The 24,822-nt window shown below is 35.3% G+C and overlaps 1 protein-coding gene across 1 annotated transcript in view; it reads right to left on the reverse strand.

Moving 5' to 3' along the window:
- Nucleotides 1–24,822, reverse strand: part of PRKN (parkin RBR E3 ubiquitin protein ligase) — a 552,380-nt gene that overhangs the window by 335,217 nt on the left and 192,341 nt on the right. Inside the window, exon 6 of the mRNA XM_005416351.2 lies at nt 11,355–11,470. Within this exon, the coding sequence (XP_005416408.1) occupies nt 11,355–11,470 (116 nt within the window). The remainder of the gene's footprint in view (nt 1–11,354; nt 11,471–24,822) is intronic.

Raw genomic sequence — 24,822 nt, forward strand, 5'->3', positions numbered from 1 at the left:
ACATTACAGATGTTTAAGATGAGCTACTATTCAGTCTTGCATTCTGTTTTTTATTTTATCACTTGCAAAAATTCTTTTAATGCCTTCTACTAGTTTAATGACTTAATAAACAATACCTTATATCCCTGTTCATGTAATATAAATTTGATTCTAAAGATACAAAAATTGGTAGCAAGATTGAGAGGGATGAGTAGGATGCTTTAAATTCTATTTTATTTCTCAATTCTGACTCCCAGAAGGTTGTGTTTCATTAACCAAAATTCAAGTACAAACATAGAGAGTGAGAAATTCAAAAGTACAATAATCTACAAATCTCTAATTAATGAATAAATTATGTTTTGAAATCAGGTTTTCAAAGCTTGCCAATGTTACTAAATAACTATAAATGTACTACTTTTCAGAACGCAGAAAATGGCATGTTTTCAAACAGTCCTCCTTATTGTTGAAGGAAATGAGGTCTTAAATGCAGGGCACTCTACATGCTTTTCATAAGCACCACTTTGTTTTCAGGTTTAGACAATCATAACTCTACTTAACTTTTCATCCTCTTACTGTGCCAAAGTTTATGCCATGTAAAATCAATAAAACAACCCAAAATATCTGAGTGGCTGAAGAAGACACTTAGATACACAGACATCAGACATACCTGTAGATACCAGATACATACATATAGATACCAGACATAAAGACCGACACACTTTGTCTTTAAAACATGAAAAAGAAGTTGTGATAAGATAATTCATAAAACTGTGGCACAAAAATTAAATAAAGAGAAAAGTACTACGGATTGCCTCAAGCCAGAATTACCTAATAGCTTTAAAAGAGAAAGGAATTACCATTAGAGTCTATGAGATACTCTAAGCACCCCTCAAGGGCCTGTACATGCTTCACTTGCTTTATGTGAAGTCTTGCATCCCTTAGAGTACTATTTTGTTAATCAGTTTTCAAGGTCACAGCTGAATGCAAGAGGGACAGGCTGTGCATCTGTAGAAGATACTTTTTTCTGGAAAAGTCATAGTTCTATTTATGTGAAAATGATTTGCAGTTATGCAGCACATAAATCTTAACCTGCAAACACTTGTATAACAAAAAAAATACTCAAACACAGAAAACTCTTTGCATAATCAAAGTCTAAAGGGTCAAGGTGAAAGAAATGTCTTTTTAATTAAAATCAATTTAGCAGATACATGCATAATTATGTCCTCACAAAACAACGATGACTATTTTGCCTGAAATTATGGATATATTTGAATGACAAGAGAGAAAAAGAGCTATTTCTCAAAATTTCAATGATGAGAGTCTTTAAAATGCTCTTTGTCTTTTGTTTTGGTATTTTACTTTAAAAACAAAATTAAATTACAAATGCATTGAACTGAAAACTGACTTTGTGAAGCTATTTTCTATTTTATATAACCAGACTGAACCATATTGCAGCATCACTCTCACCACCTGCTTTCTGATCAGGACATGCTCTGACACCTTTTTAGGCACATACAGCAAAAGTGAATAAATATAACTTTTGTCAGGAAATCCAATAAGCTCCAGCAAGGTTAGAGAATCCATAGGGAGCAAAGGCATACTCTTGCTCATGAGCACAATTCAAGATTGACATCAGCACTGTCCGCCTGTTTCCAAAGAGGCTGGACAGATTTCACAGAGGTGACATCTGAGTGCAGTCATCTTTGCTGCACTGTGCACATCAGTAGGCTGGTCCTGGTTTTCTTGGCAGCTGTTTGGCTGGCACTGCCTTTAGTGGTTACACAGAACATACCTTATGGGAAGTAGTATGAATGTTCTATTTGTTGCTTCAAACAAAAGAAAAAGAAAGTAATTTGTAAAATGCAGATGGAATTCGCATGCCAAAAGAGCACTGTCTGGTTCCTACTTTCACCAGAAATATGGGCAGATTTGTCTCCTTTGTAAAGTGAAATAAGAATCACATAGGGGGAAAACATTCATAAATGTAATGCACTTCAAATAACTGAAGATTGCTTGTAGAGAAGAAAGACAAAAAACAAAACAAGTACATATACATCAGAATGTATATATGTATACACACACATGTATGTATTACATATAAATATGTATGGAATGTTAATCAAAATTCCATTTCACTTAGTAAACATGTAGGAGCACATACCCTTAAAGGAAAGCAAAACTAAAGAGACTCAGAGGAGGATTTTGTAAAATCTTGCTGTGGTAGAAAACCTCTGAAATCTCTGCACAGAAAAGCAACACTTATGCTTACTCCTTCAGTAGAGAAGAGTAATCTCCAGTAGAGTAGGTATCATTTTTCTCTTATCTTGCTATCCAGCAAAACATTTTCTCTACTATTTTACTCACTTTCCACTAGCACTGAACTATTTCAGGAGCAGGTCCAACCACAGTCACAGCTGATCTTCAGAGATTAGCTGTAAGACTTATTCCCTCAGCAAGAGAAACTTATGTCAGTGTAATTGGCAAAATATAAAGAAATAATTCAGACACTTTTGATAGACAAATGTACTTGTTTTCATCCTGCTTACTGCCTTTCAATGTACAATGATATGGAATTACTTTAACATAAACTAAAACAAACATGTCAGGTGAAAGTACAAGCCTTAGCAAAGGGGTTTGTAACAATATAAAAATGTTGTTTTATTGGTGTCATTTTTATAGCAGTATTCCTACATTGACATGCCAGTGCAGCATCGCTACCATTTACAAACTTGTACTGGGAAAATTATTAATAATTGCACACAATTATTAATTGTGTGCATTTTCATCCATTTTCAAATGTCTGCACACAGCTTCCTTACTATGTCACAGATATTGACAGAAATTAACAGATTTTGATTGACTTTGATTGTAATGTATTTCTTGTCATTTTCAAACCACACTGCAAATCAGCATCTTTTTGCATCAAGTTCCTAACAGTTATGTATTAGCAATTTAACTTTTTTGTCTATTTTCCACTAAGGGACTGAATTTACTTTCTATGTTCCCACCTGAAACATGCCCTGGATTTTCCCTTTATAAGGAAACTGTAATTGTGCTGGAAACTTAGTTGATAAAGAACTTAGTGCATCACAGCACAATTTACACTAAAATTTTTACTATTATTTATCAGTATACAAAAATTATTGCAATAATTTACTATTCCAAAATTGCTATATTTTAAAGTAAGCATATAATTAAGTTTACTAAATGAAGTTTTATACAAATACATTCATCAGGAGGAAGAAGGAATTTCCCTGAAGATCTAAAAAATTGAGATTCTAACTGGTTTCTCTTACAGAACAAAATAAGTAACAGAGTGCCTTCAGAAAGAGTTTTGTTTCCAGAAGCAACCTTCAACAACACCCAAAGAATTAACAAGAGGGAAGAGAGGTATCAATGATCATGAGATGATAAGTAAAAAGCAAAAAAAGTAATTCTAATTATTAAATTCCATTACAGGTCCATCAAGACTGCAATGTACCAAGATGTTTGAATGCTCAGTGCAGACTGCCAGCAGAAAATGTGTGAAATATTTTCCTTATACTGTTGTCAGTCAGTACTCTGCTATGACAATTCATACTACACATGGTTTAGAGAGAAATGCAGCACTAGGTGTCCCTATTTATTATATGTACACAAATGAACATATTTCTCCAACATATTCCTCAATTCCTCCCTTGTTTTCCCAAAATTTTGTACCCATAAGCCCCCAAATGTGTTACACATCAAAAATATAGTTATAGAATTTGAGAGTAGTACCTTGCTCTAGACATCAATTGAAAATAGTGTATAAACACTTGCCATCAAATTCCATCAAAATGTTTATCTGAATTATGCATTTTTGAAATCTGATTAACAATTCCTATAGAGCTATTTGACTCAGGAACTGAATAGCTCTCCAAGACACTACCCAGGACAGCAGACAGTGTTCCATATAGGATTATTAAGTGACTCTATGAAGTATCAAGTAACATTTTATAAAGTTCTCTACATATTATGACAGGTTCACTGTCTTATGAATAGTCCTTCATGTATTTGATTTCCAAAATTACATCTTGGCACATTTGCCCAATACCACTATTTTCAATTTTTCGTAAGTTTCTGCAAATGAAATTATTCTGTTGGGTGCATATTTAGGTTTTTGCTGCTGGGCAGCTTCATTCTTTCTTGGATATTTTCACTCTTGTTTCCTTATTTTGTTGTAGAAGCCAACCACATGCCTCACAAACGCTTTCCATTCCTTCCCCTTACTGAAGCGCATGATGCCAAACCATTGGCTACTCAGCAGAGAGCAACAGCTGAGTTCCTACCAAAACCATTCCCTCAGGGCCTCAGTTGAGGCCTGAGAGGAACATCTCTGCAATCTGTTCACCTTGTTCCTTCAGACCTCAGGTCTCTGCTGAAAGGACGAGGCTTGCTAATTAGTATTACTTGTGATGGTGCCTTTGCAATATACATATCTCTCCAAAGACAACTGGATTGTGACCTCCAATAACAATTCTCATAGGTCACTGCACCACTGTCAGATGGTGCAAATATTCAGCTATTACTAACCTTGCCTGAAGCACAACTAACCAGAGATGAAAATGTTTTGTCTTTCATGTTGAGGAATTCATTTTAAAAAGAAGGAAAAGAAAGTCCCAGACATCTGAACCTGCAAACATCTATGGAAGAAAAGGCACGCTGGGGGCATGCAAAAGAATCTCTTTAAACAAGGTTTTAAAAGCATTTGCTACCCTGATTTTCTTGGACATTGCAAATAAATTCTAACTTTCACGTTTAAATTTACAATACTTGAACAGAATAACATTCATTAGCTTTCATTTTTCATTGATTACATGCAAGTATTCATACTCAGGTTTCTTCAGAATATTTTGGAAGTGAGGTTCATGAAATCTTGGATGTGGTTACACTTGGATACCTGACACACTAATGCTACTGACTCGTCCCAAATAATTTAAACTTTTAAGTCTTTGTGTCTCACAACATGAATGAAATAAGCAAGTGAAGAAATCTACAAAAACACCTCACTGTAGTAATCACCACAAATTAGAGAGAACATACAACATATAATACAGACCCTGATGACAATATTCTGGAATCTGCAGGCTTCAGGTGAAATGTCAAACAAAATGAAATTCATGATGTTTCTTTTATCCCAGGTGTATCAGGAGATGCACATTATTGAAATATATTCAATTCAGAAATGAGTTTCATTTGTGACATAAAAATCCTCACTCATGGCTGTTTCAAGCACTCAGATAATACCACACACTATTATATTTATGTTCACAAACATGTGGGCAAATTAAAAAAAAATAGAAATCAGCAAGCAGTCAAAACATTCATTTCCATTTGTCCTTTCTGTCAACCGTACACTAAGATATATGCCAAGCAAAGGAATGACATAGAAAAAAACCCTCAGCTTCATAAAGAAGGAAAGGTAGGCAGGCTTTATTCTCCCAGATGAAGAGAAATTCGAGCATTATGTCCAGCATAGGACACGAGTGAGGTTGTATAAAATCCTCCTCACTTGTCCCCTGCTTGCAGAGGATATGTGCAATGTGAGAGTGCAATAGTTGTGACAATGCACTCTTCTGTTCCCAGATGTGTTGAAGCTGAAGCTGTCTCACTGAGATGCAGCTGCAGTGCAGAACTTAACAGATTCAGAAGCACAGCGGTAAGAACTGCACTGCTGTCCTGTCATTGCCATAGGGGACTGCTGTATTCCAGCGATTAGAACTCAAGAGAAAGATTAAGGCAACTGAATTTTATGCACAAGGGACATCTTCCAGTAGCTCACAGTACAAGTCTTTGAGTCTCAAATCCACAGTGTGCACCTCAGAGGAAATGAAGCTCACTTACTGGCATTATCAGACTTGGTTCACATTTCAAAAAAATCACCTGAACTATCAACAAAAGGCTTTCTCTGCATGGTTTTGCTTGTATTAGAACTCAAATATTACAGCTGCAACAAGAGTATTCTATAAGTTACCTCATTGGGGAAAAGAAAAAAAAAAGCTCTAAATCAATTAGTAACAGTTCTTAGTTTTATATCTATTTCCTGCTTTAAATAAGTGATTCTTAAGAAATCTCATTAATTTAAGGAACATTAGGGAATAAAGCAATAGACATTGTCCCTGATGGCCATAGTGCTTAGACAAAGTAGATTTAATTCTTAGCACAATCTTTTTCTACTCCTCTTTGAACTACTCCAGGTATATAAAGACAACATAATTTAACAGATTTGGAGCAGAGACCACATTATCAAGATGGGTTACAGGGAGGGAAGAAGTACTTCAAAAAAGAACAGTTACACATATTTAATAATTAGCTTCGATTATAATGGCCCAAACCAGTAAATTTAGAATCCTATGTCCCAGAAGCAAAGAGAAATAGTAGTTGTAAGTCTAGAATAAGGTGCTATTTACTCTTCTGAAAACATCCTATGGGTAATGTCTCTTAATGGGCATGGTCTGCATTTTCATGTCAGAAAACAACAGAAGGTCCCTGGTAAAACTCTCTCCAAAAAACCAGGAAAATTGACCCAAATCAAACTTGTACTACAGCTTCTTCACTAAGAAAATGTTAACAGTTCTCAAACAAATCTCAGAATATTCTGAGTCGAAAGAGACAAGAATCATTAAGCCCAATTTTTATGTGAATGGCCTGTACAGGGATCAAACCCACAACACTGGCATTAGCACCACACCCTAACCAATTGAGCTAATTGGTGGACTTCTGTCAAAAGCTGAATTTTGCAAATTGTCTCTTCAACTGTAGCACTGGATTCAAATAATCAACTAAAGATTCTGGAATTATGTGTAATGTAAAGTTTTGATTACCACGGCTGACCTGCTGCCTCATCTACTTCTTGTCATAGTCACTTCTATATTCCTCCTCTGATACTCTTTCCACTTTTTTTTTTTGAAACCTGCATTAACACCATATATCTTTTACAAGAAAAAAGACAGACAAGGCAAATTATTTCAGGTGTCTCAAAAAATATTTAAACTGTAATTTAACAAATATTTTACTTCAAAGCAATGTACAACATTAATGTACAAAACAGTACAAAATGTAGGTCAATAAAGAACATGGCACACCTATATCAACAATATCATCATAAAGATGAAAACCCAAAATAGGAAATCAGAAAAACCCTAATCCCCATAATAAACTTGGGGAGATGATCTTCTTATGGCATACAAAACCCACAGGTAAAAGTCACAACAGACAATCATTAACATATGTATTTATTGAGAAGCAAACAATTTTATCCCTTACAAATTTGGGAACACTATCCCATTGAAAAAAAAAACCAAACAACAAGAACAAAAAAACCAAAACAAAAAAAAAAACCCAACCAAACTAAAACCAACAAAAAAACCCAAACAAAACCCCCCCCCCCCCCAAAAAAAAAGAAAACAAAAAAAAAAAAAAAAAAAAACCAAAACAAAAAAACCCTTCATCTGTCTCAATTCTGACTCTACAATAGAGGAAATGGGCAAGTAGGAGTGACGGGAAAATGTCACAAACTGCTGCTGGAGGGAAAACATTTCTAACTTGTATTTTGACTTTAGGAAAAAAAAAAGACTGAAAAAGATGTCAAAGAGCAAGTGAAAAGCTTAGGAAGCCCAAAGTAACAGCAAGCAAACCAGATTAACACACTGTTATTTCCAACAACATGCAGCCATTCATTCTTTATTGTCTGAAGGAGAAGAAAGCTGCCCACTGAATTTCCAACAGGACTTCCTCTAGTACACTCTTTTCCCCTCTCAGTACTGACCTTCTCCACTACTCTCCTGCCCATGGAACTTAATGTGATCACAGTCCGAATTGATTTGCCTGAAAAGAACTGTGACAAAGACATTACACCACAGTTACCCGTGAAGAGTAACTAGCAAATGCACTACTATCACCACTAGCAGAAGTTTTCACTCCCAACTCCAGTATTGGGAAGTCCAAAGAGCAGAAAAGCATATAAAAGATTCCAATGTTTAAACAAAGCAAAACATTTCTTTGTTGAAGACTATGAAGCAGGGATTTATTAGATTAGAAAAAATATCTGATAACACAACAACAAATTCTGTTCCTTCTGGAGAATTCTTTCTACCTATTAAGTGGCAGTATGTCCTATATCTTTTACACTTATCTGTATCTGCTGAAAGCTAAAAATAATGGTGCCTTTAGGAATTGTGCCCTACCGAGTTTGTGAAAGATGACGTGAGGCATTTCTGTTCTACACATTTTATTTTTACACTGCTTAAAACTGCTGTTATTCCTGAGCCTGATTTATGGGTACCCTGGGGTACTCCTAACCCCTTTTGATGTTATTTCTACTGGAAACAGTTGACAAAAGCAGATCTTCCCTTGAGTATTGCACAGTTTTAGTATTTGTTTCAACTTCCAGCCATTTTCTCAACCTATTAAAGCTTCTTCAAAGACATAGAATAGCAACCCATCACCTTGAATGCTACAGAAAAAAAAATGCATAAATGCTGCCAATTCACACTAACTCTACTGTAGATAAGCTGAATACATTGGAAGGCATTACACTACATGGAATACTGCCTATGGATTTAGCATAGCCCTACAAGGGTGTTTGGCTTTCAACTATTTCACTCCAGTGGTCAGACTCGCATGAAAATATTTATATAAAATATAAACCTAAGGCAAACTAAGTGTATCTAATGTAAACTTAAGAATAAAAACTGGCAATAGACTATCATTGCTTCCACTTTGTTTTTTTTTCTATGTAGCAGAGTCCACTACTGCTTTATATAAGATTTTTATAAGCTTTGTTAACCTTGCTAAAACCATACAAATGCTGTGCCAAGAATCTTGGAACTTAATTACTCTGCCTGTGGTGGACTAACTGTCAATGATCAATCGATGGAAACACCTAGAGATATGGTTTATGTTGTTGCAAACAAAAATACTTAAGAGAATTGCAGATAGTACCTCGTTGTCATCTTTTCCTGTTGGTTGTCTTGTTGCTGGTTTGGGTTATTTACCAGAAAAAAAGGAAGAAAAACCTATTTTGAAGAACAGACACAAATTTCTTATTTTACTATAGTGAAGCTAATACAAAGTACTAGCTAATGTACCGAATACAGTTAATCCTCTTTTTCACATGAATGCTACAGAAGGATGAAGGTAGGTTTTACAGAATACTCTAAACTGCAGAGTGCCCTAAATGCTACCTTTCAACTTCATAAGCGTATTAGCAAGTAATTTCCAGTACAATCACTTAAATATTTAACTGAAGTAAAAAGATTATGGCTGTTTATGCAATTTCTTGGAATCACATACAAATATTACAAGACTGTTAGGTTGGAGAATGTAAAAAAAAATTAAAAAACCAAAAAAAACCTGAGTGGAGATTTTTTAAGTAGCTCAAGATTTTACAATGACCTTTTCATAACTGATAAATGTTTTCATTGTATGATCTTGCTCTTTCCAATAGTCAAAACTTACATTTGACCCTCCTTAAAATTGGTAAAAGACAAAATCAGAAACTAAACCAATTTCTTGCACAGCTTTAATTGGAAAATTGTGCCATCCACCCAAAGATACACGTGAAATTCTATTTCAACAACTTGCAGGATTTGCCATAAAAAAATAAAATAGTAAAATAGTATCCTGGGTTTTGGTATCACCTACAAATGTCTAGTATTACACAAAAGAGCATGGGAGGCTTTCATAGCTCTAAAAAAAAAATCTAAATTCTGAAATTTAATCAGAATTTCATGTATGGATACATTCTCAAAAATTTAGAGTTATCATAGAAATGTGTATCAGTATTTTGACATGATGTGACAGAACAAATTTTTTACATTTTGCTTCGTTTAATGTTACCCAGAAAGGGGATTTTAGATGAGTTTTTTTCCTTATGTTTTCTTGGAATTTTTTTCCTTATGTTTTCTTGGAGTTTTTTTTTTTTTGGTTTTGGGTTTTTGGGTTTTTTTTGTTTTGGTTTCTTTTGGATGCTTATTGTGTTTCTTTGTTTAATTGTAAACTTAACAAAAACATAGTAAATTCTCAGGAACAGACAACTTTTCCTGCAGTCCAGAAATATTTAGAGCTCTTGAGAACCCTGTGGAGACAGGTCCCAGAGATAGGTACTGTTTATCCCAAAAAGCTCAGCTATTCAGCAAGTTTTACCCCTGGTTTGTACCTCATGTAGTTCAGGGAGCTCTTCTGAAACTTCCTGGGCCCCACATAAGAAATATGGGGACATGAATAACCCTTTCCCAGTCCATCTTACTGCTTGGATAAAAAGCATACTTTCACTGCAGACCTACAACGGTTGCGTTGCAGCTCCACAACCAACCCCAGCTGGCTCTGATGAAGCACCAAGTGACACAGCCCTGTGCAGGACATCTGCCAGGCATTTCCATCTGGCTTGGGATTGGGGATCAGCCTTTGGTCCTCTTCTATTTAGCAGTACAGACATGCACTAGGTCTCCTGCACTTCAGTAAGCCAAACCATTCTCTTGCCAGGGAATTTTTAGAAGGGACAGGATAACCAGCCACTTTTGAGTACCCGAGTCTGCACCCTTGCTGCAAAATGCTGACGTGCCAATTTGACAAGACTGATATTTGGTCTTTGCTTAACCAGTTCTGTAAATACACCACAAAGGATGCTTCCAAAACCAGCTCTTTCCAGAAGACACACACCATATGAATCAGTACAGAGTTCAAGTGTCCTTTCCCATTTCTCCCTTCTGACCAACAACTACCATTTCACAATTCTCTTTACACTTTCATATAAAATATCTCCTAATTAGTAGATAAGTGTGTTTCAGGTAATTCTTCACTACAATGGTAGCTGTCTTTTTCGGGCAATTGGTTTTTAATTCATGCATTTTCAAGTAATGGATATTCTTGAATGCATGTGCTCAAATACCACACGCAAAGATGGATTACAGTATTTCAAACTACCATAAACACAAACATGAGAACAGATGCATTTCACTTTGATTTATAGAACAAACACCAAGAAGTTAATTCCTTCAGGAGCAGCCTGTCCCACTCAAAAATCCAGCTCTTTCCCAGGTTCTTGAATACATATTAGCAGAAAGTATCTACACACTTATGCCACTATCTTGAGCTCTTGAGGTTTTAGTTAGAACTAAAGCAGTCAGATTTCCACCTGCAACATGACTAAGGTGCAAAAATATGAACTGCAATTTTACCAGCTAAACAAATAACACACCTGAAAATATGACCCATTTTTCACCATGCTACCAGGGAAAAAACCACACAGCCTTTAAAAAGGAAAATGAGCAAAGAAAAAGAGGCTCTTTGGAAGTGATAAGTACTCTGAAGCACTGAGACTGTACATCTCTGACAATTTTTGTTGTACTTACCTAATATCTGTGCATGTTATACATGTGATACAGCGGCTGTTTGTTGTAACGAGGTTCAAAGCCACAGATGTTTCACTGTCAGTGGTTGGGTGTGCTCCACATTTAAAGTAAAACTCCTGAAATATTGAAGGAGAGATAAAGAGAAGATTACACACCTGCTGCTCAGGTCCTTCCTTTATCTTTGGCTAACTGACATTTGAGAGAACAGACAAATCACCACTGCCAACAGCAAAGGAGGACAGTCATTAGGAAAGGTTTACAAGGCATCCCTTGCAAAAATACCAGTCTAGGTGTGGATTCTGTTTAGCACCTTTCTTAGCAAAGAAGATATCAGCATGACACATTCCATGATCTTCTGGATTTATTAAAAAAAATCATTTGATCTAGACTTTCTCTAATCAAAGGCAAAAAACCAATTTCAATATGGATTAATATTGCCACTATCTTTTCTTGTTACAGATATTACCATTTTCTGAACTCTATAACATATAATTTTGGCTCTAAAATAGTGAAGCCTGGCCTTGATGGGACAGGATGAAGGAAAAAACAATTACAGCTACTGTCAACTTTTTTAGAGTGAACAAGTCACATCCAGGCCTCAGCATCAGGAGCAATCCAAAAGCCATGAAAAGGATGTGCTAGGTGTTTGCTAGTGTCACTCCCAGCTCCTACCTAGACAATGGGGACACAAATTGCAGCACCCACTAATACATGAGCAAAAGAGAACATGTGGGTGAATGAGAATGAGAAAAATATCAGTTTTTTAAAATACAAAATCCCCTTTGTGATGTTGGAAATCTTTAAGATAAAATTTTACCATCTTAATAAAGTTCTACCTCTCTTGTAGCCCATATGACATTTGCAAGTCTACAGTGTTTGAATCAAGTTGCTTTAGCCTCTTAGACTGCATTCATTAGCATAATATTTTTCAAACAAATGTGGGTTTTGTTCTCTTTTCCACTGCACCCCAGGGAAGGCCATATGAAGCACACTATTCTTTGATAACATTTTGTTACAAGAAATTATTCTAAGCGTCCAAATCACTTTAAGCACCCGTAAATAAAAGCAGTCTGAAGACACATGCTTTACAATAGGAGCTGCAGATTCAAATTTGTAATTTCTTTGTTGCTATGAGACCTTCTTTCCAGTAACAAATTGTAGAGGTTTGTAATGAAAACAAGGTATAAATAAATGTGAATTGGAACTTAAGAGTATAAAAATATTGGAAGAAAGGATAAGAATGCATAAAAGAATGACAATTGTTGTCAACATCAAGATACTAACATCACAGTTTATTCTCAAGAAACCTGGTCTTGGTGAAAAAACACTAAGAAAACAAGGAAAAAACCCCAAACAAACTGCAGCAAGGGAAGAAAAAAAAAAGGCAGGGAAAAAATCAGCAGCAATTGCTAATGAATTTCAAAGGTGGGAGAGGAGGAAAGAAAAAAAATTACAGCTACTGTCAACTTTTTTAGAGTGAAAACATCACATCTAGGCCTCAGCATCAGGAACAATCCAAAAGCCATGAAAAATACATGCTAGGTGTTTGCTAGTGTAACTCCCAATTCCTACCTAGACAATGGGGACACCAATTGCAGCACCCACTAATACATGAGTAAAAGAGAATGTGTGGGTGAATGAAATTTAAAAAAATCAGTTTTTTTAAATAAAAAATCCCCTTTCCCTCTGTACAACTTTGCATGATTTCCTGCGATACTGTACTAAAAGCAATCCAGACTCACTCTTACTTTCTCATTGCCTACAGCCTTACAAAATTGAGTTCTTTTTGTGCAAAACAGCTGTCACTTACTGTCTGGTTTTTTTTCTCAGTGGTGATGAAAATTTAGCTATATTGTGTATTTCTAAATGAGATAAATATAGTACTATGCAATACCATGCCTTTCTAAGGTGGACTCTGGTAACTGGGCTATGAGAAGTACTAATGTACCTTCCTCCCAGGTTAGTCATTCCTGTTTGTCACAGAAGTGCTGATATATGCAACAGATTCACCAACATATTCATATCCCACAGTAAGTGAAGGGCACAATGTCTGATGTATGTCTTAGTAGCAGTTTAAGAGAACCATATGGCAAGAGCACAGTTTAAAGGTAACTCTATTCTTTAAGTAATTGCTCACAATTATTGAAATAAGTCACCATTACATTTTTCTACACAGCTGAACTATCTTTTTGTCCTGTTTCATAAGGAAGGAAGTAGTTCCAGGCAAGAAAATATGCTTAAAGTCATTCTTAGACAAGACTTCCAACTTCCCAAGTTTTTGTTTTTTTCAAGACACAGATATACACACAACTTTTAAATATCAGCTTAATTTGAAGCATTTCAGCTTGAAATGAGTCAATGGAAGTACACATTCATCTGGAATAGATGATAACCTTAACCAATCTGTAACTTCAATTTATTTTCAACCTTTAGAAATGTATCCATTGATCTTTGCATTATTTGCTAATAGGTTTTGGAGCTTATGTTTCTTTGCCCTTTAATTTGAATTTATTTTGTTTGAATTAAATGTTAAGAAGGATTAATTTCAGTGCAGAAGATATATATTTCTTTGCTTCAGTACATCTTCTGAATACAACTATAAAAATATTGACAAATCACAATTCCAGAACAGGTAAACTATGGGCAAGGAAACATACAAAAATTTTTGTGATAAAAGTACTTACCCAAGATAATCAAAACTTGTTTAGATCACAAACAAAAAGAGTAATAAAGGTATTAAACTCTGAACCAATTGAAGTAGATTTAGGTGTCTTTTTGTCCCTAATGAGCATCTGTTTGGTGATTCTAATTGCTTTGATAATACCTCATGATGGTTCTTGTCATGAAAGTTACTTAATGAAGAAGGTAAATAAAGTTATGCAATTCTTATTCCAGGGAAAGACAAATGGAAAGGGAAAAATAGTCAAGAGTCTTGTGCTACAGTCCCAAAATACTTCTGCTATATCATTAGGAAAATTACTTCTCAATATTTCTATTTATCAGCCCAAACATTGCTTTAAGAAAACCCCTCTAACTAAATCTATGATGTGCTTCAGTGTTGCTGAATTAAGAACATTATGGAACATGAAAACACTGTTTAATACAACAAAAGAAAATCTTGACAGTTTCCAAAGCTATCCATTGAAAGACTCCCTGCTTGACTAAACTGCAATTAAAGAAATAGTAAATCTTAATATTAAATACAAAAAGAACAGAGGGCTCATTAAAAATATAGGGAAAAAATCCCACAAGATTATGTGTCAAGTATTTTTTCAGAAGTAATCCTGAAGATTAAAGAATAAAAGAGTTATTCACAACAGATATGTTGAGACTAGCAGTATATCCTTAGAAAATCAAACACTATCAACCGACATAAAGCGCAGTTCTACACGATCAATGCAATAGTCTGTCTCTGGAGATCTGAGGCCTCAAAGCTGTGCTGGGAGTTCAGAAGAACAGGGAAAGTTTGAGGCCAAATATGCAGTATGCCCTGAGTGCCTGACAGTTCTGCAGTAGTGTGGACTTCATTTCCAGATTTTTTAAAAATATTTTTCTCTGCAGTAATACACATTCCATCTGTTTAAAAGCTTTTAAAAGTCACGAAAGCAATTAAGCTTCCAGCTGCATGTGAAAGTTTATGTTGCTTGGTTTTGCACATTGCATGAATACACAATTCACAAGTATTTATTTGTTCAATCTACCAGATTTTCCAGAGACATACACACTTTTTTTTATGCCAAGGCATATACCTATGAAGTTTTCACTACAGATAACCCACCAGCACAAACTGCTTTTTAATTGCTTCCAGCAATGAAATTACCGAAAGCAAAATATAAGATGGAGAAGTGTAGCCACTTTTCACTCTTGATCTTTGCATTTCACCAGGCATGTAAATGTAGCTATTCTTTTATTTAGTCTTTCACCCAGTGTTTGGAAGCCTAAGGAGGGAAATTTGCCAGATTTTTTAATCCAAATCATTTCTGTTCCAATGTTAATCTCTGAACAGGTGTAGAGACCCAAGAGCCAGCCAATTTAAGACTAACATTGTAAATTAGCCTCAAACTCTAAAATTCATACAAGCAGTAGTTACTTCTTAAGGTTGATATCAAAATGTCTCTAACTTATGCTATATGACCCAGTATTTTCATAATGTCAACTTTATAATTTAAAAAACCCCAAACCTTACAGAATAACACAGAAGGAATGAGCAAAAATTCATGCAGTCTACACCAGTATCTGACTACTTCTAATATTTTAAATATTTTAAAATAGAAGAAATCACATTATTCCTTCTTTCTGCACATGTGGTTTTGGTACAAAAAACTTTCTGACAATTTTAAGTATTGCTGTTCAGCAATGAGTAAGGATGCCAAGGAATTACTGCAAAAGCAGAGACAAAATTTAGTGCTTTTCTTAGTTCTAAAAGTGAGCAGTTTTATGGTCACCTTCTACTGCAGTGAATACCTTTAGATCATTTTCTCGCCTAAAGGCATAGGTCCCATGAAATAGTGAACATTCTATTTAACACAATAAATGTCTTCCTTTTGGCAGCGTATCTGATAGATTGTTATTCAGAGAAGGGAGCAGGCATCACTCTTACATACTCTGTCATATTCTTCACTCCCGTTATCGCTTTTGTATCACACAACATCATAAAAAGTGCACAAGGGAAGAAAAGGTTCAAAGATACATGGTCAATGTTAGCTCCTTTTTATGAAACTCAAGAAGAAAATGCTCAAGTTTTTCAAAACCCTCCAAATCTTCTTTGATATTTTACTAAAAATACCTCTCTGTAAACTCTGTCTTTTCAAACAAACCAGGGGTTTACATACCCCTAACTGCTGACGATAACTGAACTGTCTTCTATATGGTCAAGTAATCAATACAAGTAAGATCAAAGTCATACACAAACCATCAGGGGAAGGCAGTCTGAAAAAGGCCTAGAAGAAACTTTACCCTTTTGATATATGTTCTCAAGTCCAGTTTACTCCACTGTCAGAAAAAACCCACTAGTCTTGACTAGGTATCACCAAGATAGGCTGCACCTTTGCTGGTGTACAACATATACATATAAAACCACACCTTCCTTACCTTGCTTCTCATTCTGTGTAAGTTGGATAAAATAAGGAAACTCAGGGAGATTTCTTATTTCAAGTTCTTAATAAGCTACAAAAGAACATGACAGACTTTGTCTATCAATTCTAAATAAGCATGTGTGGACAACTGAGAAGAAAACTACCATAGCAAAGTCTGTCAAATAGCTATAAAACATATCCATATTTATGGAAATGTTTTATAGCCATTAAAGGTGTGGTTTTCATTTTTTTAAATTTTTCAGTAAACTTGAATCCCATTTCAACTATATCATCATAATTATCCCCATGAAAGAGAGAAAACTTCAATGCTATTGTGGCACACCCCTGTGATAATGATTCATTTGCTTTTGAAACTGAAAAATTTAGTAGATATTCAGTATATCTAGGGACAGACTGAAGGAGACTCACTTCAGAACAGCTGTGGAATTAAATATTTCTTCTGGGATGTTCTGGGAAAGACTGAGCTTAACTCTGCCCAGAGATATTTTCAGGTTCCCACATCTCAGAATAACTACAGTAGTTTTCCAAGCCATGGAAATACCTCTGTGACAATAAACAGATCTAAAACATCACTGTTCACATATGGAACTGGCACTGCTTTTAATGTTACATAAGTAAAAAACATCAGAACTACACTGGCTAACTACTATGAGGAAGGTTGTAGAGCCAAAGAGCAATTCTGCAAGACTTAAGTCCTAAATGACTTTGTGATAGACTCATGAATGCATTACATACACAAGACTGCTCTGCTTTCTCCCATGAGCAAACAGTATTTTGACTGTCTCTGCTCACTGGAAGGTATCTTGCTCAGAATAGTGGCAGCTCTCCCATGCACCTCATCAAATACTACCAAGAACCTCAGATCAGGTACTGAGCATGGCAAGCATCACCTGGTACCATTTAATTGGTGACTGCTACTCTGCATGGCTTGGCTTTGCTAAGCAAGCACTGAGACCTAAACAGTTGTTAGGATCAAAGGGAAAAGTTATTACCCAAATATCAAATATTTGCAATAGAGATGGTTTTATGGTAAAAAACTACATAAATAAAACAAAAGCTATAGCTACCTGCATTTTAAACAAGCTATAGCTACCTGCATTCCTATAGCTACCTGCATTTTAAACAAGCAAATTCTTCTGTCTCCTCTATGGTTGGAATTCATCTGAAACTGTTATAATACTTGTAGATGAGAAGTTAACCTTAGGCTCTGCTCCTGTCATCAGTGCTATTTTCTTTCAAGATAGTCTCCTTTTAAGAATATTTTTCTCCTACTTGCTATTCCAATTAAAATCAAACCTTTTCTCTTGGATATCCTGTGATTCTTAAACACGATGCTTGATCATGATATCATTGATATAAACATTATTCCCAAGGGCAGATGACTTCCCTGAACTGAAAAATGCAGCTTCCCCTGGGCACAGATAAGTGTATCCCCTCCTAGGCAAACAAGGGATAGATACAGCTCTCATGCCTCAGTGGTTAAGGACAAATAAACAGTTAACTCATTGTAAAGGGAAAAGATTTATGCATAGTATTAAATCAGCATTTAAACTCAATCAGGTAGATCCATAAGTCTGTTTCCATGTTAAAAGAAATACATGAATTGATCACTACAAGCAGTATAGTAATGCATGTGATTAGTTGCTAATGTTCTATTAAGATTTAGCAGAAAAGTATTCAAGGTTATTAAGTGACAGTGGATTTGAAGTTCCTTAGCATAGATTTTAGGAATAGTTCAATGCAATTATTAAATATGTTGACCCCTTTAATCACTTATATACAAAAAAATAATACAAACCTCTAAAAAGCATAATCATTACACTCAGACAGCATTTCCTCACCATAAAAACAGTCCCCACAAACTTAATTTTTCCTGTTAGAAAGAGAAGACCCTGTGAAAAACTCAGTAACTGATCTCAGACCTAAATACTCAGAATGGAATCAGAAAAATCAGCAAGAATGAAAAGAGAAGCATGCTACCAATAACAGCATACTTTATATAGATTTCTACAGAAATTTTCCTAACCCTTCCACTTTCAAATTCACAGAATCCCTGTTGTTGAACATGCCAGAGATGGCAATTCATAGTCAAAAGTGTGGACTTCAAAAGAAATGCCTTTATGGGATGTAAGGAGAAAAACCGATATTCCAGGAGAGATCAAATGTTATATAATAAACCTTGCTAAAAAAACTGCCAGTAACTAAATGACCTCAAAGATAAGTTGAAGGAACTTCTGATACAAAGAAAGGCAGTAAAGTGCTAATATATTAAATTTGTCTCTAAGTACTATGTACTTATTTAATTTCGAAAGAAACAAAAGCAGCATAAAAATATAGAAGAATTATGAGCATTTCTCCAATATCTGCTTTCTGACTGAACCCCTTTGCCCTTTTCAAAATGCCTCTGGCTAAGATCTGTTATTCATAATAAAAGCTCTTTAGGATGAGTATCTTTTGTCAACTCTTTGCTCGGGCTTGGTCTTGGTGAAAACATCAAATTTGACCTGTGTGAAGGATGGAGAATGGAGGGAGTGAACTTTTTAAATTATTATTACATTTTTGAGATGAGTAGCATTCAGGGGCAGAAGTGCTACCCTCCTGCATTTTTAAAGACTTTCTCTTCTTTTCAATTATAACACTTGCAATCTAAAGGTGTCCAAGTGACTAAAAGACATATATTTTAGAGAAAGAAGTGTCAGTATCTTTCACAATATCTCCTTTTAGTTCTTGGTTGACTTTGAGCTCATATAAGAAAAACATTAAAAATACACAGTTCCACTTCTTTGTTCCAGAACTTAACATATTCACCATGCCTTTTATTCAGATGAATATATTAAAATCAATTTGTTGCATAATAATTATTTGAACAGAAAGCCTTTGTTAGGGAAAATATTTGAGCATAGCAGGATTATGGAACAGGAAGTATACATACTATTCATGAATCTTTACAAGACCTAGAATGTCAGTTCTGACCAAGTCACTTAAAACCAAGGTTTAGAAACATAAAAATGCATCTAAAACTCATCATAAATAATTTTCACGAGACCTTTTTAGGGATAGAAAATAGTAACAAACTATTGTCATCCTACCCAAACCCCAGTTTTAGCTGCATTCTTAAAAAACAAAAAAAAAAACAAGAGCAAAAAACAAGCTAAAACCAAATCTGTTTATGTATTTATTACCCTTGCCAAAGAAAAAGATTTCCATCTGTCATTTTCCACAATTCATTGGAAGAGCAGGGGTATTGTTCAATTTTTTTTAACAGGAGAGTTATAGTACCATTCAGTTTTATTCAGACATTTGATGTGATAGGAACCAAGATTATTGATGATTGAAAAAAAGCTTGCCTTTCTATTTTCCACACTAAAACCCTGTCAAGTTATTGATTTGTTTTAAAATCTAAAGACAGGAGAAATATATTTAAGACCTAAAATAACTGGCATGACAGGCTATTAACTGTACAAGTTTTTCATGACACCTGGTCTCTCTGAATAGAACATGAAACTATAGTTTTCTAGGTATTTTCTGTATAAGGAAAGCAATAAGAAATGTAGCATCTATCATGCAATTTTCTTTTCTTGTCTACTAGAAACAACACAGTGGAAAAAATAGAACACAAGTGCCGTGGGAATCCCTTAGCTGCTGCTGCCTACACAATACTACTTCAACCACACCAGAAAATACTCTGTGGGAAAATGACTTTTCACATTTTTATCAGCAACAATTCTTATTTGCTTTGCTCATCTAAAGGCAACCTCACAACAAACATGCTTTGTTTCTCTGCAAGTGGAGACTCGAGCTCAGACAATTCTGTCCCTAATTCTGCTGTCTTTCCTTCAAGTAGCAGTATTTCCATGACACAAATGAAGAACAACACAGTTCTTCTATCACCCATTTTCTCAAAGTATAGACAAAGAAGTGAAGGCTGTAGGGCATTGTGTCCTTGTAATTGATCTTTGCCTGGAATGTCACCTTGTAGTGGAATCAAAGGTCCTATAGACAGCCAATCCCAAAAAATGCCTAACTAATAGGTCACAGCTACTGCAGTGCCTGAGGCATGTAAAAATACAGTGAGATAGTTTAAGTAAATAACTTTTCAATCAGAACAGCCATGCTTTCATATAACATAATATGGAAGATTTACACATTTCTTTCTCTGAAAGAATGCAAACTCTTCCCCTCCCTTCTCCTAACTTTTTTCGTCCATACATCTATCCAAGGCAATCTCTGATCAACATTAACTTTTGGGATGAACCAAGAGATGATGAAATTACCTAGCCCAGACTCCAGAGCCCAACCCAAACGGGGCTGAATTTGTTCACCAGCATGTATGAAACAGATTCTTTTGGAAAAACTCCTTTGAATTACTTGAGCCACAGAAAAAGTCTCAGTTTCAGAGTAGCTTCTTACATGCTATAACTATCATAGCCTGAACACTAGTGCTGATTCCTAGCACTAAAACTTTCCCATCAGCCTCTTTTAAAGTAGAACCCAACTGTCTAAATTTGTCATCAAGTGTTTCCTGTAGAGAATAAACCCTTTACTTTGAGCTTAATTTCCTCTGGCAATCAGATTTGAATTTTTATGTGAACAAAAACCATGAAAAGGGCTCAAGGAGGAAGAAACTAAGAATACTACATGAGAGCAGATCCTCAGGCTGTGCTTCTTATGGCACAAAAAGTTGCTTTCAATTACAGGTTTGAGTGATTTGTTTATCTTCCAACCATGTAAGCAAGCACTTAGGGTAAAGACAGTGATCAAAGCTTCAAAATAACTACAGAAAAAAATCTAAAAGGTACAAGAAACAGGACTCCTATACCTGAGCTATAAATTTTGCACATGTGACATTTGATTGTAAAGTCTCTCAAAGAAGCTCCAGAAGCCCACAGAGTTAATAAATCATAATGCCTAAGTAATCCACATAATTTCTTTAATTAACTATTACTTTTTCTTGAGTACTCTATACGACAGGAGTAAATCCATAGTCTAGTCTGTTCATACAGATGTTTTCTCTGCAACATATACAATAGATTCCCATCCATGTGATCATGTCACAACTGAAAAATTGAGGTTTTATCCATGCCTTGATATCAAAGGAACTGGATAGGTTCAAAGCTTCAAAAAAGAAAAAGGTATTTTTAACCCACTAGGCATTTAAAAATTACTGTTATTTTTGGGTTTAGATTTCCAGCCTTTAACTAATATCATCTGTGTCCTAGAGCCTCACATCCATCCATTAAACATATAGATGATCTACAAGTCTGTAACACAGCTGACAGACAGTACTAAGACACCTTTCATTTAGCACTACGGCGGCCTCAGGGGGAGCATCACTATTTATGTGATGACACTGGGCAGACAGAATTAGGCTGTAATACTACAGGAGTGGCTCTTTATTTCATCTCCGCGTCTTCAGCTTTGAAAAATTGGACAGTTTGTTCTGTCATCTGCCCAAAGCCTGCCATAGATCAGGATACGAATGAGAATGAACCGGCCCAGACTGCCCAGTTACAATGGAAACAGTGAGAGGAGGAGAGGGAGGAAATGGCAGAAATATTCTTCTCTCCCTCTGTACATGGTATATTTGCCTTCTCAGAATACTCAAAAATGCTTGGCACCTCCTGCATATTCTTTGAATAGACAGTGGGGGATTTTTTAGTTCCATTTGCCACCCAGAACTTCGCGGCTTTTCTTCTGATGCATGTTCTTCATCGTGACATTACATTATTAGCACAACTACAGCTATGCTGTCCTTAAGTCTTAACTGAGTTCTACTAAATTATCTGGGTTAAAATTCTCCTAATATTCTCCTTTCTACAAAAATGTTAAGGAGCAGGTCTTGTGTCCTACCAACAGAGGTAATGTCTAACCCATATAAAACAAGATACATTAAATGATAATATTTGAGAAAATTCTGCAAAGCTTTTCCAATAGTTATTTTTTCAGGTTTGTTCAATTGACAGAGTTGATGGGGTTACAATTAATTTCAGTAAATTTATAATTTTTTCCTTTTCCCTGGTTTCCTAGTTTAAATATTTTCTTCTGCATGGACTGAGAAGACAGATGGAATATTTCTGCAGTACCACACAAACTGAGACTTGAAACAAAAAGCAACCAAAATATTCTGTACAATAGCCAAAATATATGATATACAGAAAAAGGAGCAATTATGTCAAATATAATCACATGAATACACTTATGCTAATAGTTGACTCATATTGCCATCTTCCAAAAGGGGAGAGGACTATGCATATGTTTAGCTAATTTTATTCATTTCAGCTGAGTAAAACCTGTATATAACCCTACACAAGGAACAGCTATTTCTTCCACTTCTGTGGAAAGAGAAAAAGAGGTTTTATTGGCAAGATAAGTATTTTAGTCAGTATTTAAAATAGCAAAATTTGAACTATAATATCTAGCATAAGCACCTCACAAACTTAAGAAATACAAATACATGTCCAGTGTTTAACATGACTCACACATTAAAAAATCCAAATGTACACAAGTGTTGCTCTGGAGATGAATAAATCTCTAACTAATAGAATGCCACTATAATCTAAACTCTTGAAAAGCTTTCCCCAGAGGTTCTTACAGGCTACTAGAAGCTCTTGAAAGTTACAGAGGGCTGCTGGAAACGTAGTGGGTAGAAGGGACAAACAAACAAAAAGCTCACAAAAAATCCCACCAAAATCCACTCTTCTCTTTGGCTAATCTTGTACTGCAAAATCTCTAAAGTCTCTGCAGCAAACTGACAGTTTTCTGGCATTTAGTTTTATGCTGTCATCATCCTTTTTTCAAACATATTTCCTATATGCAATATATACAGATAAGCTAGATGCAATATATACGCAAGATGAGCTAGAAAACATAAGTCACAGTGGGAAATTAATTAGCTCCTGTATAATCTTGTTGGGAAAAAATAAATCTATGTTTGCATACTGTTACCTATAGTTTCTAGCATAAGAAATCTGAAAAATGCAGTAAATAAGTCAAACAAGCATTTAACACAAAAGCCATATTTCATGTACATAACAGTACAGAGGAAGCCAACATTTCTCAGTAGATGACAGCACAGCATCATATTTGAAAAGGTATTTTGCACTATTAAGGGCAGAAAGATGTGGACATTCTTCCTTTAAGATAACTTAATGCATAGATATATTATCTAGTGTAGATGATTTTTTGCATAACTTTAGTATAATGCTGATAGTCCTGATAGACTGTTTTTACAAATGTGACTTAATTTACTTTTTCTAACAAACCATTATCTATTTACATTGTCTTCACTGTAAAAGAAAAAGCACAAAAAATCCCCCATATTTTTCTAAATTAAAAAATCCAGAATATAATAAAGCTATATCTACACTAGCAAACAGCTTGCTGTTAAAGACTATCCAAGGGCATTTTAGAGTGATTGAACAGAGTCATGCATACAGCCTCAGGGTTAGCAAGGTCCCTGACACGTTTTACATGGTGCCAACCAGCACACGGCCCAGGCAGAGCTAAGGAGCAGGCACATCCAGGCAGGTCTGCAGCCTCCATCCCTGTTTTAGGGACTGAGAAAACTTACTAACTATAGATAAGCTATGGCCTTCAGGCTTGAAGAATTTTCCCAGCAATATTTGACCTTGTAGACCTCCGAGGAGCACTAAATGGGGCATGGTTTTGCATATCTCTCTACTTCTGGAAACACATTATCTTCCTAACTGCTGCTAATTCCCAGTCTAATTTCCTCTAGTCTTCTGACCAGCCAGGCAACTGATGGCAGGAACCTTTTACCCTTCTCCATTGCAAAACAGCCTCTGCTCCACAATTCTTTTAAATAGATTTCTACCCACAGAAGTAGCCTGTAAATACATACTTAGTCAAAAGAATTTACTTTAATAGAAATTCATGCCCTCACTCCAAACGAACAGTGATTTAGTTTTAAAATGTGACTAAAAATCAGTTTACACAACAGCAGAATCTTTAAAAGAGCATAAACAGCTATTGAATTATTTTCCCAAAGAATATACATCAAGTTCTGCATTTGACATTTCAAAAACTACTTTTGATTGTAAGATCTGTCTTACAAACTACAATGGTCAAAGCTTAAAGTTGAAAATTACCTCAAAAACCTATTTAAGAAAGACAAAAGAAAAGAATTCCCACAACTTTTAAATGTGTTTATTAATAAACATTTTTACTTCAATTTTATGTAAGGAAAAGGGATAATTTGAGCTATACCAAAATCATTGTCTTGTAATGGGATACTAGAAAAATAAAAAAAGGACACATTACCAAAGACATTAAACAAAACCAATTGTCTGCATGGATTGTCTTAGTCACAGAATTTCAAACACACCATGTTGAGTCCCCAGTGCCGTGAATAC

The sequence above is a fragment of the Geospiza fortis genome, unplaced genomic scaffold (assembly GCF_000277835.1).
Source record: "Geospiza fortis unplaced genomic scaffold, GeoFor_1.0 scaffold41, whole genome shotgun sequence".
Lineage (NCBI taxonomy): Eukaryota > Metazoa > Chordata > Aves > Passeriformes > Thraupidae > Geospiza > Geospiza fortis.